The 18882-nt window shown below is 42.1% G+C and overlaps 1 protein-coding gene across 3 annotated transcripts in view; it reads right to left on the bottom strand.

The window, feature by feature from the left end:
* The window catches only part of BABAM2 (BRISC and BRCA1 A complex member 2), a 331069-nt gene that overhangs the window by 130094 nt on the left and 182093 nt on the right, over nt 1-18882 (bottom strand). For all 3 annotated transcript variants that reach the window (XM_045011497.1, XM_045011498.1, XM_045011496.1), the window contains exon 7: nt 6744-6853. In XM_045011497.1, coding sequence (XP_044867432.1) covers nt 6744-6853 — 110 coding nt within the window. The remainder of the gene's footprint in view (nt 1-6743; nt 6854-18882) is intronic.

Raw genomic sequence — 18882 nt, 5'->3', positions numbered from 1 at the left:
CTAGCCAAGTCATAGCATGCACGGATGCATGATGTGATCCAGGACGAGATGCGCTGGGTAGAGACCGGAAGGCCCCTCATCCGGTCTGCCACAGCTACGAACAGCCAGGTCATCCTCCTAAAAGGTTTTGTTTGTTCAATGTAAAAGACGAGGGCCCTGCATACTTCTAGGGAGTGCAGCTGTTGTTCTCATTGAGAAGCGTGCGGCTTCGGATAGAAGACCGGAAGGAAGATGTCTTGGTTGACATGGAAGGTGGACACCACCTTAGGAAGGAAGGCAGGGTGTGGATGCAGCTGTACCTTATCCTTATGAAACACCGTATACAGTGGGTCCGACGTGAGGACTTGAAGCTCCGACACACGTCTCGCTGAGGTGATAGCAACAAGAAAAGCTGTTTTCCAGGAAAGGTACAGGAGTGAGCAAGTGGCCATCAGCTCGAACAGGGCACCCGTGAGTCTGGATAGGACCAGGTTGAGGTCCCACGTAGGGGCTGGATGCCGAATTTGTGGGTACAGACATTCCAATCCCTTAAGGAACCTACTGACCATGGGATTGGAGAAAACCGAGTGCCCGTTTTCGCCTGGGTGGAAGGCCGAAATCGCTGCTAGGTGTACTTTGATGGATGAAATCGCCAGGCATTCTGTTTCAAGGACAAGAGATAGTCTAAGATGGTTGGTACTTCACCTCCAGAGGGGCAGTATTGATCAGGGCACACCAGCAGGAGAAATGCTTCCAACTTGGCCAAATACGTGGACCTAGTAGAGGGCTTTCTGCTACCCAAAAGTACATGCTGCACTGAGTGGGAGCAACATAGCTCAGACTGAGTTAGCCATGCAGCATCCATGCTGTGAGATGGAGGGATTGCAGGTCCGGATGACACAGTCGGCCGTGCTCCTGAGTGATCAGGTTCAGTCACAAAGGGAGTGGAATTGGTGTGGTCACCGACAGATTGAGGAGAGTGGAGTACAAATGTTGCCTGGGAAGCGGGCCTTGTCTCTTCACAATTTGAGAAGGACCTTGTGGACTAATGGGAATGGAGGAAAGGCGTAGAGCAGATGGTCTTTCCACGGCATCAGGAAGGCGTCCGATAGGGAGCCCGGGGAGTGCCCCTGGAGAGAACAGAACTCGTGAGAGGGGTCCATGAAAAGGGACAGGGGAGGGAGGGTGGGAAGGGGAGGGACAAAACAAACTGAAGTCAGTATCCACTTTCCACTGTACGTAGGACCCAGCGGTCTGATGTTATGCGGGACCACACAAGGAGGAAATAGGAAAGGCGGTTGGTGAAAGGTGGGGAAGGATCCTGTAAGGAGACTGGTACTCCGCCCTCAGGTGCACCTTCAAAAGTTTTGTTTGGGCCCTGCTGATGGTCTGGGGGGCCCTGGTTCAGGCCCGTCTGAGGACCAGATTGCCTCCTCCTACCACCACGGGCGCGTCGTCTAGAAAAGTCGTGTCTTGGCCAGGGGTTAGGGTACATGTGCTGCGGTTGGGGTCGGAAGGGCCTACGTTGCATCACCGGGGTATGCATGCCCAATGAGCGCATGATGGCCCGGTTATCCTTCAGACTTTGGAGTCAGTTTTGTCTGAAAATAGCCCCTGACCATCAAAGGGCAGGTCCCAAATTGTTTGTTGCAGCTCCCGTGGAAGACCTGACACCTGCAGCCACGAGATGCGGCGTATAGCTACGCCTGAGGCTAGAGTCCTAGCCGCCGAGTCTGCCGCATCTATTGAAGCCTGCAAGGATGTCCTGGCTACTTTCTTGCCCTCCTCTAGCAAGGCCCCAAACTCCTTCCTGGACTCCTGAAGAACCAGCTCTTTGAACTTCCCCATTGAGTTCCAGGTATTATAATTATAACGGCTCAATAGGGCCTGCTGGTTAGCCACCCTAAATTGTAGGCTGCCAGTCGAATAGATCTTGCGCCCAAATAAATCCAGGCATCTAGTGTCCTTGGATTTGGGAGCAGGTGATTGTTGACCATGTCTTTCCCTCTCATTAACGGACTGTACAACAAGGGAGCATGGTTGGGGTGAATGTACAAGTACTCATAGTCTTTGGAGGGAACCAAGTACTTCCTCTCCACCCTCTTGGCAGTGAGAGGAATAGATGCCGGAGATTGCCAGATTGTACTGGCATTATCCTGGATGGTCCTAATAAACGGCAAGGCTATACGTGTGGGGGTCTCAGCAGATAAAATGTCCACCACTGGATCCTCGACCTCCACCACCTCCTCCACCAGGAGGTTCATGTTTTGTGCCACCCTACGAAGCAAGTCTTGGTGCACACGGAGGTCTATAGGTGGTAGGCCAGAGGAGGATGTGCCTGCCACCACCTCGTATGGGGAGGACGAGGAGGATATGCCCAGGACTAATGGGTCCTGGGGCAAGTCCTGCTGTGGGGGGGTCCGGCTGCCCTAGGTCCTCCATGCTAGGGGCATGGGCCTGAGCTGAGGGTAGGGCTGTCGCCTCCGAGCCCCCTGGGGCTTCTGGGACCCGAGGTTCTGAGTGGGCAGAACGAGAAGCTACCGATGGGACACCTTGGGCCTGATGGTATGCCCAAGGGGTCCAAAAGGACCATTGTGAGGGGTCCCTGAGCAGGATCCTGCCCCTTGTCATGCCATTGGCTAGCTCTGTCCGCGTCTTGGTCATGGACACGGTAGCCACTCTCCACTTGGGACGACCTCGAGTTGGGGCGGGAAGGCCCAGGTGGAGCCGATCGCTCATGCTGGGTCGCACTGTCATGTGTTGTTGGCCCACGCCCCGGGGATGGAGATCGGTGCCGCGGTCTCGAGCGATACCATGATCTGGACTGGGACTGATGGTCGTATCGGTGCCGGGAGGTAGATCTGGACCTCAATGAAGATCTACAGGTGGAGCGATGCCAGGAATGACTCCGAGGAGACTGGCGCTGGGAGCTGGACTGGTACCGACTGTACCGGGAAAGAGATCTTCTTGAGGTGGAGCAGCGCCGCAAATATGACCGGTGCCAAGACGGTGATTGGTGCCGGGACTGCGAGCGGTGCTGTGGAGGAGACCAGTGCTTGGATTGGGATCGTGACTGGGACTGAGATTGGTGCCAACCCTTCTCGCTCTGCAATGGAGGGCACATCATCGAGGGCTTCCCTATCGATGGAACAGCCCGCACCGGCGGTACCAAAGTTTGAGATGGTCCCGGCTCGGTGAGCGCAATCAGGTCGCGAGCAGTGGAGAAAGTCACCAGGGTAGAAGGCAGGCTGAGCTCGACCACAGTGCGCACCGGGGAGCTTATGTGCACTGGACTCAATGGCACTTGTGGCACCAGAATCGACGGTGCCGGTGTTGGAGCCTTCCCAGGGCAGTCAGGCATGGGACGCTGCTCCAAGGGGGGCACAGACGGTGCCGGCAACTGTACAGAAACAGCAGGTTGCTTGTGCTGCTTCTTGGCTCCCGGAGACAGGTGCCGGAGACGTCCGGTGCCAGGAGTCTTTCCTGGTGCCAGGTCGATCCGGTGCTGGAGGTGCGCTTCGGACCGATGCGCCGGGTCTCGGCACGGGGCAGAAGGGCGTCGGGCTAAGTGCCGCTTCCATTAGGAGCTGCTTCAAATGAAAGTCCCGCTCCCTTTTTGTCCGAGGCTTGAATGCCTTACAAATACGGCACTTATCTGATTGATGGGATTCCCCCAGGCACTTCAGACAGGAGTTGTGGGGGTCTCCTGTAGGCACTGGCTTGAGGCAGGCCGAGCAGGGTTTGAAACCCAGAGACCTAGGCATGGGCCCGGTACTGGGAAGGGGAGAAGCCTCTTACCTCCAATTACTATATACGCTAACTACAAAAGCTACTATTAACTACAACTACACTATAACAACTATCTACAGGTATAAATGAGCAAAGAGCTAGGGAAGTGGAGATCAGTTATGCCGCGCTCCACAGTTCCAACAACCGTCACGGGCAGTAAGAAGGAACTGAGGGGGAACTGGGTCGGCAGGGGCATATATCTGGTACCATAAGGGCGCCACTCCAGGGGGCGCCTCAGCCAACCCACCGAGTGTTGCTAGGGTAACACGCGCACACCTAATTGGAATCAATATGAGCAAGCACTCGAAGAAGTGGGATTACGGCATAGTGTGATTTTAAAGTGCAACACCTGTTCCTGAATAACTCCACTCCCGAACAAGAGTGTCCACACATGGAGTTAATCAGGAACAATTACTCTGAATGGGAAACATGCTGAACTGAGAGGCTGTTCCCCCAACTCTTTTCCCTTTCCATCAACACGCCTTCTGTCTCCAAAACTAGGTTGACCATACGTCCCGTTTTGGCTGGGACAGTCCCTTTTTTAAGCCCTGTGCTGGCCAACCTGACTTCTTTGGGAAATGGGACTAATGCCCATTTTTGTCAAAAAAGTAAGGTGCGGAGGAACATGCCGGGAGGGAAGGGAAGAGCAGTGATGCCAGCACCAGCCCTCAGGGTGGGGGAGGCTTGGGCCAGCCCCACATGGTGTCCTGTTTTCCCTTTTGGAAATATGATCACCTAAAACTCCTGCATAGTTGCTAGAGAAGAATAGTAAGAGCTAGGCAGCAGGGTGGGGGTGGGGGGAGGGCAAGAGGAAAGAGGAGATCAGATACTAAAGCACCTTCAACCTGCAGATTTTCTGTATTATTACTTCCCTACACACTGAAGAAAGGAAATTTATGGTAGACCAATATATCATCACTTGTACTTGAGATAGGAACAGTGAAATTACCAAGTAAAGTAACTGACCATTATCTGCATTATTCTGGCCAAAAAAGTACCAGCAATACTATTATTACTACTACTAATTTGAATCTCCCATCTAAGGGCAACAAACAACTTCAATGAATATATTAGTTAAGCCTCTCAACACACTTGTGGAGCACTGTAACTAAGTACAACAGTTTATAGAAAAATAAATAGGCCCAGAGAAATTATGTAACTTGCCTAAATTCATTAACTTAAATGCATTTAATGATACAATCAGGTTAATTCAGCATTTATTAAAAAAGAAATCAGTTCATATAATCAATTACTTTAATCTAACTGCATGTAACTTGTTACCCTAATCAAGGGTACCTGAGCTAACCTTTTCACTATCACAAAGCTCATCAGAGAAAATGACTTGCATTTAAAATGAGCCACTAATGAAATCAACACAGCCATAAATAATGTTAAATGCAGGAGAGAACAAAAACCTTTTCTAAAATAAAGTTAGATGCTAAAAAGACTTGAAAACTCAAAAGAAGCAATATATACATTTTCTACAGATTTTTCTTCCCAGATACCTTGTAAACCTTATGATTTTATCTCAGAACTAATCTTGGATTTTTTTAACCCATCTACTTGGTCATCCATCTTATCCATATCAATGCCTTTTTGGTTTAAATATCAGAACGTCATGCCCTTTCGCAAACCCAATGCATTATTAGTGAGCTATTCTAAAACCAGATTTTACAGTAGTCAGTACTTTTCCATCTCTTCTACTCCACCCAAGGTGTTTTCAGCAGTTGAAAGGAATGTCATTTCAGTATTGACCAGAAAAACAAAAGCACTGAATCAATGTTAGCTTTAACTTGACCTCTGTGTAACTGCAAAGTCTAATATAGTTACTTCTGTGTAGTAATGTAGATAAACCAAGTAAAATGCTTAACAAGGCAAAACAAAAGAAGGTGAAAAACGAGCTCTCCTTTTAAAGTGTATTTATTAATATCAAACACTTCCCCCACTACCATTGGTTCCTTATTCTGCAATCTGGAGTTATAGTTAGGCAACCAGACCTCCTCCCCATACTAAGAAGCCTTTTCAATATTCCTCTGTAAGGGCATTATGAATCTTTGAGGCTTTCTTCAAGGTAACAAACTACGAAGCTTTTCTTTTGGGAAACTTTAATTTGTCAGGTGCTGTGCAAAATAAAAATTTCCAACTTATCTCTAAGTGAAAGTCACTTGTAAGCCTGAAGTGCTTTTCATGAAACTTTCAAGCAGATATTTCAAGACTGAAGCACTGAAGGGGAGGGGGAACATTGGGACATTGTTAATTCCAAAAATGGAAGCAGCGAAATCTAATTTAGGAAGCAGATAGATTTTTCCCTCTGACCCTTCCATTTTAGGAGTAAAAATTAGTTTATTAGCAAGTCTGTGTGCCAACTGTGTTGTCCAACAACCTTAAAATGAAATATTCTGACACACCCCCGGAAAAACATCTTACTGAGACTGCAAATTCCTGAACACAGTTAACAAATATAGCCTTACAGCTCTTGTAATAAACATTGATTCGAAACTGTTTAACTGTATCCCTTTCTATTGTACAAACTGCCTCTCTTCAGGGAATATTTATCAATCACACACAGGCACTGTGCACACCTACACATACATAAATATATAAACACAATCTTAAAAAACAAAGCTCTCCCATCCCTGGGGGAAATCTTCCTGCTAAGCTGAACCTGATGCCGCTTCCAGTATGAGTCATTCCAGGAAAATGTAGGTTGATTTTCAGGGATCAGTGGACCCAACAACAGTCTAGCCAATGGTGGCTCAGCTCTATAAGTGGTAGGCACATCAAAATGGGACTGGCAAGACTAACTGAATTGCTCCCTTCCAGTCAAAGCCAATTACAGTAATCACTGTCATGGCTTTTGTCAATTAAAAGCCAAAGTGGTTTTATGGCCTACCAAAGACTTCCTACATAAACAATCAGAGTAAAAATTAAAAGTTCTGAGAAGAACTGGAATACTCAGCAATTATTCTACTTACTGTTCTATACGTGGGGACAGATATAGCTTGGGGAAAACCTGAGCAGCTTCTGTATCCTCAAAACTGACTGAAAGAAGAGCAACATCCTCTCCTGGATCTTCATTCACATCCTGAATACAAAGAAAAAGCAGGTAACATCAAACAAAGTAATCAGAACCTTACTAGTAAGGGGTCAAAGAGGGTCAAATACCCAGAGTAGGTAAGAGAGACATTATAAAGGTTGAAGGGCCTCAATTTGACAATTTAAAAAAATCTGTTTGTAAATGTCACTTAATTTTTTAAAATATTTTGACAACAAATTCCACAGTGCTCATTTTTCTTCAATGGATCAAAAGAAAATCAATGATGCTAGCCCAGCATTCACAAGCAACCCCTTACAGTAACATACCATCTTTTCAGTGTGTTGGAACATAAACATTTCAGTAAAAAACAGATTTCATTTCTAAGATTCCAGGGATTGTTATAAACAACTGATGAAAATACCAAAGAATCTTCATATAATATTGTTGGGTCATTGAGTTATACACCCAGATGTTACATTTATAAACTTGTTGAAGTATATAGACCTGATTCTCTGTTGTGTTCAGTTTCTGTTTGAGCTGAGGGTGACAGGGATTTGGGAGTGGGGTGTGTGTGTGTGTGTGTGACATTAAGGTGTAGGCTATGGCTCCCTGATTCTCTGCCCCAGCCCTGGCCTCAGTGCAAGTTAGAGTGTGCATTTAAGGCTGCCCTTTCATAACCAATCTCTGAGGTGTCCCTCTCTAATTTAGGCCCTATCTGCACATAACTTCCAACTGTGATTTTGTAACTCGTAAGTGGTAGTGACCTTAAATGACATCAAGTAACATAGGGCAATTCATTGTCCATAAAGTAGTCTTTCAACATATTTGTGTCTGACCCTAGCTCTCTGATCAACTGTATTTGCTTCCATCCATTTAGGAAAAATATGAGTTATTCTTCCATAGTGACACGAAATAGCCCTGCAGACATAAACACAAAGTAGCATCAACAATACACACAGCAATATGCTCTGGGATGCTCTATCACACATAGTTGTGAGGAAGAAGTAACATCTATTAAACCTAATAAACAATGCTAATAACAATTAAACAATTAAACCTATTAAACAATGTCAGGTGATCCAGCTCAACCTACCAAACACAGAGCATGTTGACTGGTTACAGGAAGATAATCACAGCCCAGGCTTCTGGCAGGAGTGAAATACTACTGGCTGCCATGGATTCTAGCAGTATATAAACCATGTGGTGTGCGCAGACCCAAACCATACCAGTGACTTGTTACAAACACAGTTAAAAACTGTAGTGTGGCAGGGCCTTGGAACAGGCTGGCCATATTACACAAAACAATAAGAAAGAGCTGACACAGTTTTTTCAGATATTTCTCCACTCTGTGGCATAGTTCTGATCTACAACACAACAATAGTGATCACAGTCCACAAAACCTCCCCCCAGCACTGCATATATTTTCATAGCTAGGGAAAATTTGAGACAATTAACATCGTTCACTCCTGAAGTCTAAGTGCAATATTAACTGTGTTGTCCCTATTAACTTGCTAAGTCACACTAATCAGACAAACAGAAGTGTTAAAACTGATTAAACAGTAGAGTTTAAGGATCAAAAGGACTTTGTTTTAATTGACAAGCATTTGTCACATGATGCAAGGTATAGAATACGTTTACCATTTTCATATCCAGGGTATCGCCAGGACCACAAATTCTTTTATGCTGGAACCCCTTTTCAAACACCATGCTCACATTAGCAGTGAACACATGCTTTTTATTGGCTGCACAACGGCAAGGCAAAATTGAACAGTTAAAATCCCACGAGTATTGTTAATGCTCAAATAGATCAAAAGTTCACCTCTCCACCCACACACTCAATACAATGTGACAGTACATGTACAGTTTCTAGAATATACCATCTAGCTCTACCTTCCTTCCTTCAAGAGCTCAGTGATCAAAAGGACTCCAAAAAGACTGAGATATAAAAGAACATCTATCAGGAAACTAAATGAAAATTACCAAGAATTATTATGACTACTAATAACAGCATTTAATAGGGACTTTCATGGTGGATGAAATTTTAAAATATATAATCTTACATGAACACAATGCCTTTGACATTTTAAGTTGCAACAAGTTGAAGTTTGCAATACAGGTGGTAAACCTGGATGTCTAATTTTTCTCCCTCTACAAAAAATAATATACAATAGTAACAAGTTAATGGTGCAACTACTTCTGCCAACATGGCATTGCACTGAATATTAAAATAGCTAAATTCAGTACAAGTTTGTGGAAAGAAATCGACATTTGTCTACTACATTTCAGACTGTCATTTTTCAAATATACGGTATAAAAAAGGTCAATCAGTTACAGACACAATATGCTTAACTCTCCAAAAAAGGTTTAAAAAGTACCATAATACAGTAAGTGTCGCAGAGCTGTTGTGAAACTGGCTGACCTGAGGTTCACCCTGACCAACACAGGATGGTCCCAGAGCTATCACAATACAAAGTCGCAAAAAGGTCATTTTTGTATAGATTGGCTGGACCTAAGTGCACATTTACTTTGTCAGACTATCAAACATTATTATAATTAAGTCCTTTTGTACATAACAACACACTGTTTATTTCTTTCATACTGTACTTTACTTTTATTTATGCAACAATCCGCTTGGTGGAACTGCATTCAACCTTAGTATATCGGTTACAATTGCTGTTTATAAAACTAAATTGAAAACACATGTTGTACAGATAAACTATGGGGAAAAAAATCTGGCTTTTAAATTAATGGACCTTTTTGATGTGTCTGTGCCAGTCAAGATTTAACCCCTCAGAGCTGCATCTCTACAGAGCTGTTAATGATTGGATGACTTGATATTCAGTGTTTGTGTTGGGAAACAATTATCTTTTCACAGGACAAAGGCAGCTCCCTCGCAGGGATCACCAGAGTCAAAAGGCCAAGGATGTTTTTATGTTTTGTACCAAGTATAACCAGACATTATTTCCCCGTCTGTCTACATTTTGTACATGTGTTTTAGTCTCAAAGAACAGGCAAAACAGGACTAATACAACAGACTAAGTAAAACAACAAAGCAAAAGCACCATTATTATTATTTTTAATTTAGTTTCAGAAAGAATGATCTATTTAGAGAATATACTTTCTTATTACTGTATCTTCCTCAGTGTCATAGGCAAATTTTGTTTCTTCAGTATTTTTCCCATTTCCAGAATACAAAAAGAAAAAGGTACTTGAACTTAAATGGCAACACATTCTGAATATTTAAAATGAAACAATCTTTTGCACAACATATAATTAACCATGGAACTTGCTGCCACGGGATGTTGTTAAAGCAAGTAGCTCATACATTTCAGAACAGAATTAGACACTTGTATGAATTAAGAATGGAATTTTTATAATGAATAATAGCATCTGTAGTTACACTAGTTAGGCTAAAAATAATAATACTTAGCATTTATATAGCTTCTTTCATTAGAAACTTTATAAAAGGTGGGTATTATTTATATTCAGTTCCCCATCTGTAAAATGGAGATAATAATCCTTCTCTACATCACAAAAGTATTGTGTGACATAATGACAATGTTTTTGAGATTCTTGGATAAAGCACATGGTAATAAGTAAAAATATCAAGTTCTCAGTAATACAAAGTATCTTAAAGGGACATTTTAAGCAATTTGAAATCTAGCCCACTTAAAAAAATACACAGAATTAAAACTAGTTCCAGGATGTCCCTCCAACAGTTTAAGTGGCTTTTTTTAGAATTATACATTCCTACTTTAAAAAATGCTCTCTCTCCCGTTTCACTGTGAAAAACTCACACAACAGAGAAAATGGACTGCACAGGAAGTCAGTGAAAATGACTATAAAAGTGCTGTCAATGCACAATGTAAAGAAACTAAAAGAAAAAGACGGATTTTCCTCTAGTCTCTTTCAGTTAGTCACCTCCAGTGCTACTTAAGACAACAGCAGGTAAAACATTTCAGACGTAAGTGCAATTTTTAAGTTTTTAACAAACTGGAAGAAAAGTCACAACTCTCAGTTGTCATTTATATTGTACACCCATGTCAGAACTTTAGTAAATAAGAATCACGATGATTATCTACCGGTAAATCCTGAAAACTACTAAAAGTCTCCAGGTTTTGTGAAAATACAAAACCAACACAAAAGTTATGAAAAGTGTGGTTCTGAGCCATTCAAAGAAAAAGAATGGTCTTTCCTTGGAAGCTTAAATAAGGGACACCAAATAACATAGGAACCAAAAAGGAACATATAATTGAACTGTATTTCAATTTATATTAATTAGCACTATCTAAATGATCATGTGCTGGCTTTCATTCACAGCTAATGAAGCTGCCATTCACAAATACCCTTCAGTTTTACATTTTACTGGAACAGTTGCATCTCTTTCACAAAAATTTATCCTTTTGTAAATTAATATGGATTGTGGTTAACTGTTAATATCAAAACCACATTTTATATTTTTAATTTAAAAGCATTGTTTTCCCGCATCCTACCTATTGTAAATGAAAACTGGGAATTTACGGGAACTGAGGATTTATGATGAGTCAGATGGTTGATAACTAGTCCAACCAAAACATCTGCTCGTCACAGTCACAACTGCTATAATCCATTTCCTCTTGGGTCTGGAGCATAACCAAGTTGTAGATTAGGGCTCTTTTTCCTTAAAAATACAGATTCTGGAAAATCGGGCATAACTCAGAAAAGGTAATCTAGAAGCTTTTTGTCTTGCTACCTTAGTTTGTAATATACTTTCAAGAAGAGACATTTCTATAATTTGATTTCCAAAATATTCAACCTGTTTTCTTCAAAGCAGTTGTATTTCTTTATGGCACTTACACTTCAATTATGTCAAGAGGCTACTTAATCAGCTGCCTCCTTTTTTGTGTAACCTATCGTCGTTATTATTAATGTTTGTACTGCAACAGTGTCCAGAGGTCCTATTCAGGATGGGAGCTCCACTGTGCTAGGTGTTGTAGAAACATATATTAAGACACATCTTGGACCCTGCTTTGAACAGCTTACAGTCTAAGAACACACGCACCATGGTGAGGATGTGGGCAGAGGGACATTTTCGAACAGACACAATTTTAATATATTTATATGCACATAATATTTTTGCTTCTTTTTTAACACATTTCCCAGTAACAACTATTATGGTCCCCTGGTAGGGTAAGCAAGTGATGCGTCACGGAAGGAATGAGAACACAACTAAGAACAATGCCATGAAATTGAGAAAAAGTAAATGGGCTGTTACCAGGAAATACTTCTTAACTGGTGTTCTATCATATTGTGGAATAAGCTCTCCTGTCACTTAAACATTTTAACACTATACTTGACAAAGTACTGGCAAATATACTGTAGGGGACAAACCTGTGTTGGCCAGAGACTGGAGTTCTTTTCCATTTTTAACCTCTATGATTCTGTGAAAGGGGAGTAAAATTAAAGCGAATTAACAAATTGTTAGTGTGTCAGCAGGGTTCACATGAACAGTAAGATTACAGCAGGCTACTGAGTTAGATTCACACACCAACTTGCCATAAACTAAATGTTCATGCAGACAAGCCTTATGTTTAGTAGGTTAAAAAAAATAACAAAACACATAGTAGGGAAAAGTAGTAAGAAATCAGGAGATGCAAATGCTCACTCTCAGTCTCCCCTGCTTCACTCTGGGGAGAAGACTTATTTATTCCAGAAAGTGCTTTCTTGTGTCTTCCAGGAAATCCATCAGGATTGATCAAGGAGTGCCCATTCTTTAAATAGCATAATTTATGAAAAGAGAGGTTTGCACTACACATAGTACTGAAATGTTACAAAAAAACAGCTCATATATCAAGCTAATATATTATGAAATCTTTACCAAAATACTAATCAGGATAAAGTTCTGAAGCTACAAAAAATGCCTACATACTGCTTTAGGCGGCAAACACTTTGGTTAGCTGAAAGCTGTTTCTGATCTTCATCAAAAGTTATACAGATCTAAATTGTAGTGTCTGAAGAATATTTGCACAACTTGAATAGTTCATCTGTTGTAGAATATACCCAGTCTTCTTCATTAAAATGAATACAGAACTGTTAATAACTTACAAATTGAATATTTGGTGAGCAAGAGATAATCATTAGCAGCACTAACGAGGATCCCTCTAGGCATCCATAATCAGCTATAAAGACACACAGGACATTACTCATGCATAAGCAAGGCACCAGTTGTATGAGTTTTCTGAGAATTTTACATATAAATATATGGTGCCTGCCTACCATGAGCAACATTATGGGTCTGGTGTCTATTCAAGCAGTTTTCTTTTAGTGCATACATGGTAACTCACCACTCCCCTGTACAAGAGGAAAACGGCATAGAATTAGACAAACAACTCTGTTTTGAAGAGCATAGAAAAACCTGCACATTAAAGAATAATATTCTTGTCTATGGGAATTCAGATTAGACATCAACTTCCAAGATGGTTTTGTCCACATATGTGACATTTACTTTGCACCTATGTCATAAAGAACACAAGCAACCTCAAAATATGGAGCAGTTTCTTATAAAAGAGTTAACTGAACACTAGGAAGCAAGAGCAGCATTATGGACATGACAGACCAAAGCCTGTATAAGAAAAATGCTAGGATAGTCTCTCTAATGCAGGGGTGGGCAAGCTTTTTGGCTTGAGGGCCACATCAGGTTTCTGAAATTGTATGGAGGACTGATTGGGGGGGCTGTGCCCCCCCAAACAGCCAGGTGTGGCCCGGCCCCTGCCCCCTATCCGACCCACCCTGCTTCTTGCCCTCTGACGGTCCCCCCGGGACTCCTTCCCCACCCAACCTTCCCATTCCCTGTCCCCTGACAGCCCCTCCGGGACCCTGGCCCCATCCACTCCCCCCATTCCCTGTTCCCTGACCGCCCCCAGATCTCTCATCCCTGACTGCCCCCCACCGCCCCATCCAACCCCTCCTCTCATTCCTGACTTCCCCCCCACCCTGGGACCCCTGCCTCATCCAACCACCCCTTCTCCCTGTCCCCTGACCGCCCCTGGGACCTCTGCCCCTGAATGCCCCTACCGCCCCATCCAATCCCCTCTCTTTTCCAACTCCCCCACCCCAGGACCCCTGCCCCCATTAAACCACCCTGTTCCCCGCCCTCTGACCACCCCGACCCCTATCCACACCCCCGCCCCTGACAATCACCCCGAACTCCCCTGCCCTCTATCCAACCCCCCCTGCTCCCTGCTCCCCTTACAGCGCTGCCTGGAGCACCGGTGGCTGGCAGCGCTACAGCTGCACCGCCCAGAGCATCAGGGCAGGCAGCTGTGCCGCCCAGCTGGAGCCAGCCATGCCACTGCACAGCACAGAGCACCAGGTCAGGCCACAGCTCTGCAGCCCCACCGCCCAGAGCATTGCGCCGGTGGTGGGGTGAACTGAGGCTGTGGGGGTGAGGGGGAACAGCAGGGGAGGGGCCGGGGACTAGCCTCCTGAGCCAGGAGCTCAGGGGCTGGGCAGGAGGGTCCCACAGGCCGGATGTGGCCCGCAGGCTGTAGTTTGCCCACCTCTGCTCTAATGGATAAATATGGATGACTTAAGAACAGATAAAAAGTTTAGCTGGTTTTGCTCTAAAATGTGTACAATCTGTAAATGCAACAGTGCAACGGTTACAAAGGAGATTCATTATATTCTACTCTAAAACTGGAATTTGGAATTTTTATGTTTTCACAAAGCCTGCTACCTTTGGATGTACTTTAATGATATTGGGCCAAGGTGGGGTTTTTTTTTTGTTTGTTTTTAATACTAAGGACCTGATTTTGCAAGTTGCTCAGCATCATCAACTTCAATTGAGTCAATGAAAGTCAAGCACTTCAGCATATTGCAGAAACCACCGAGCATCTCATATCATCAGGCTCCACATTAAGACTTCAACATAACATTTACATGGTGGAGAATATTTGTAGAATGGATTACTAATTAAATCATCAAGAATTCACAATAGGGAGGAAATGTGACCAATCAGAGCACAACAATAGAAGTAAAAACCGCTGGGTTCTGTTCCTGGTTTTCCCATTGATTTTCTGTATGACCTTGTATAAAGTATTTTAATTTCTCTGTGCCTCAGTTTGCCCCACTGTAAAATAGGGATACCTATCTTTCTCAAAGAGATATTAAGAGGCTTAACTAATCAGTATCTGCAAGCTGATTATATAAGTGGAAAACTTTTTGAAAACATTACAAAGTTGTTCTAATTTCTACCTCTTTTTCAGGTGTTTTATCATCATATCCAAAACAGCAGAGCATTATATAGTATCTCTATATGAAGAATGTCTTTTGCTTTCCTAGTTGGGAAAACATGAAGTTCTATGGTTTGGGAACAGATGAGAGATGCGATACTGTTGGCATAAGGCTTCAAACAAGACAAACACAGGTCTCTCAGCCATCACTGGCAAATAATGGGGCACATGAAAGACCTGGAGACTCCAAAGTTTAATAATTTTTCTGAAAATATTCTTCCTCCAGCATGTCTGCACTTATAACCATGAATCATTCCATTCACTCTGACCAAGCCACATTGCTTTGTGTGCCTACCTAAAATCAATTTTCTCTCTTGAAACTAAAAACACTAATACATTTTAAAAAAAAATTAAGCAATTTTTTTGAAGCGTGACAGTTTGATCACAAGTTAAATCACAAGACGTATTGGTCTGGGATAGTCAAGATGACTTAAACAAGTTACATTGACTTCTTGACACTGAAGGACAAAAGGTAAGTATTTGTATGTGCTGATACATAACTGTATAAAATAGCTCTTATTTTATTTCTGTTAACTTTTATGCCAATTATTGCATTGTAATCCAAACACTGAGCTACAAAATAACACTAATGATATCCATAATGGGCAGCACAGGAACTGTCGCCTTTCTGTAAGATGCATCATGTAACCTAATAAATTGTGAACCATGTTGGTGGAAGTCAGGCAAACTCCCTCAGCTGATACTGCCCCCTTCATCTCCACATTTCTGTGTATCAACAATCAGCACTCCATACTTCTGCAGCTCAACGTACAGCTAATCTGCTTTCATCATGATCTTGGTTTGAAACTGGGAAAGAAATGTAAAGGATTTACATTTAATGATAATTAAAAACAAACATTCTTGGGAGCCTGAATGTGTCACTTTATTAACTATGACGGACAGATTCTGCCACCTTTACTCACATTGAAATCAACAGTGCTACCAGCTGCGTAAGGAATTACTCAGTGTGAACAACAGCATCAGAATCTCGTGTTGAGAGCACAAGACTGAAAACTTTAATGCTGCTTCATAAGCACATATCTAGATCAAATGGCCTTTAAAATATTGCTCCATAGTAGCGAAATATGATTCTTTGAGTTAATTGCTTCTTGGTTTAAATATAAGGGTAAGCAACTTGAGTAAATGAAAAGTATACATGTCTGCAGATGCAATGGGACTCCGGATTGAAGATCTGTAAAATTGGATATTCAGACTGATGCTGCCAATGTCCTCAATCCGAGATCAAATGAGAGAGTGAGGGAGTGGAACTCTGCCACTTGTATAGGCCCAATTCATGCCCTGTTCTAAGTATATTAATGAAACACTTGTTGAGACAGGCACACATTTAATTTGTTCTCATGTACATATGTTCATGTATGTTTCCTTGTTGCATGAAAACAAATTTTTCTGTCACCTTTTTTACAGCTTTTTGGGTAATTTTTTAATAAAACAAACATAAATTGATTGATAAAATAATAACAAAGAGGATTCCATGTATATTTCCCTGATAAGAGTGTTGCCTAGTACCCCTCCTGGAATGGTTCAGCTATACGATTATTAAACATTAGAGAAAACGTACAAAGCAAAAACTAAAATGGGGTGAAGCCCAGGTTTCTGCGCTTATTCCTACATCTATGCTGTGAAGGAGGTTCAGCACAGGAAAACATTTTTAAATCAGACTAACTTTTAAAACCATTCTTATGCCTGTCTGCAAACTTCTTTTATTACTTCCTGGTTCAGTGAACATTATTCTGTGGAATCATAAATATCATATATTACATGGATCACACCAAGAACTCTAGTATGAAGTTATAGTCTCGGATACCTTCAGTGAACCAGGAAGTACCAAGTTTTTACAGATGGAAAAAATGAATAATAAAAATGTCAGATAAAAACAAGCAAACAAATGTATTTGTGTTCAAGGCTCTCTCCTTCAGCCTGATTAGTTATTGTTGTTATCTTGATTTCAGTATCTAAAATATTTTAAAGGATATTGTTAAAATGGAAATATTATCCGGTAATATATTTACCAACTGAAGTAGTCGCTTTTGTTAAAGTACTCATAAAAGCTCTTTTTTGAAAATAATGTAAAATAATAGGAAAAGTCCATCACACAGTTGATTATGTATGATATGCTGTATTTGAAGCAGATAAAAAAATGTAGGTACATGTTAATAACAGTTTTAAAGAAGGGCTCTATTATTATTATTCTTTTGTCCTTCTATTATGGCAGTGCCCAAAGGCATAAATAAGTTTGAGGCCCCATTGTTCTAGACTCTGTACAAACACAAAAAAGCAGAAACTATCTCTGCCCCAAAGAATTTATAATGTAAGAAAATAATGTGTGTTATATTTATATTTTGAGATTACTAATGACAAAATAATACTTATTTTAGGTCAAAGGTAAGGATATTGGTACAGAGACTCTGGACTCTTAGGTTAGACATAGTCCTAAGGTAAGGGAGGCAAAGGTGGAAATGAAATGCCTTTGTGGCATTAGGATCCTGGGGCTGGCCAGAAACCAGATTGGTTCCTGGAGTAAATTAGAGCCGCCTGAAGTTTGCTTAAAATTATATCAAATTGCCCTCCCATCCTTCCGCCCATCTATTCCAGCAGCCAAAGCACATCATACAAGCATGTGTATATACTTATCTTACTGAACCCATCCTGCTCTCTTTTAACAGACCCTAAGTAATTTTCATATCTGGATAGAGTCAGAAGACGTGCCTGCTCCAGTTCCACACTCACAATGATAAATGCTAATTTGTGCACATAATTGCTACAAAATACCTACGTGTTAAACCATTTGGATACTGAGACAGAGGCATGGATACTACTGCAGACGGACGCTCCCTTTTCACAGTATTCTGCAAGCTATTCCTTGGTATCTGAGATACGTGCTTGCTCTGTTCTGCCACTTGCCCATCTCAGAGTAAATTTACCCTTTGTACTTATACACACATCAGCCCAGGGTGTGGAGGAATTATGTGCACAACGCCCAGTAACGATAGGTTGAAAATGTACTCCAATAAACTATAATGTCAAAACGAATGTCCTGACTCTGAGGACTTGTCTACATGCGGACATTTATTGGCATAATTATACCGGTATAACTCCCTGTGAGGACACTCTTATACAGAAATATGAGCGTCCACATGGGGTGCTATACTGGTATAATTACAAGATATACTTATACCAATATAATTATGCCAATAAATATCCCCGGGTAGACAAGCTCTGAGATTTGGTAGCATGAAGAATATGCCCAAAAGCTATGCACCCCCACATTTCTCAAGAATTGCAGTTACTCACTGAAACTCAGTTACATCCCTGTGGTGGGAAGAACATCTCAACTGCCCAACACTGTGGCCTTTAATTTCAAAAGGGGGAACTATACAAAAATGAGGGGGTTAGTTAGACAAAAGTTAAAAGGTACAGTGACTAAAGTGAAATCCCTGCAAGTTGCGTGGGCCCTTTTTAAAGACACCATAATAGAGGCCCAACTTCAATGTATACCCCAAATTAAGAAAAACAGTAAAAGAACTAAAAAAGAGCCACCGTGGCTTAACAACCATGTAAAAGAAGCAGTGAGAGATAAAAAGACTTCCTTTAAAAAGTGGAAGTCAAATCGTAGTGAGGCAAATAGAAAGGAGCACAAACACTGCCAACTTAAGTGCAAGAGTGTAATAAGAAAAGCCAAAGAGGAGTTTGAAGAACGGCTAGCCAAAAACTCCAAAGGTAATAACAAAATGTTTTTTAAGTACATCAGAAGCAGGAAGCCTGCTAAACAACCAGTGGGGCCCCTTG

The sequence above is a fragment of the Mauremys mutica genome, chromosome 3 (assembly GCF_020497125.1).
Source record: "Mauremys mutica isolate MM-2020 ecotype Southern chromosome 3, ASM2049712v1, whole genome shotgun sequence".
NCBI lineage: Eukaryota > Metazoa > Chordata > Testudines > Geoemydidae > Mauremys > Mauremys mutica.
This window is presented reverse-complemented; position numbering and strand designations above follow the sequence as displayed.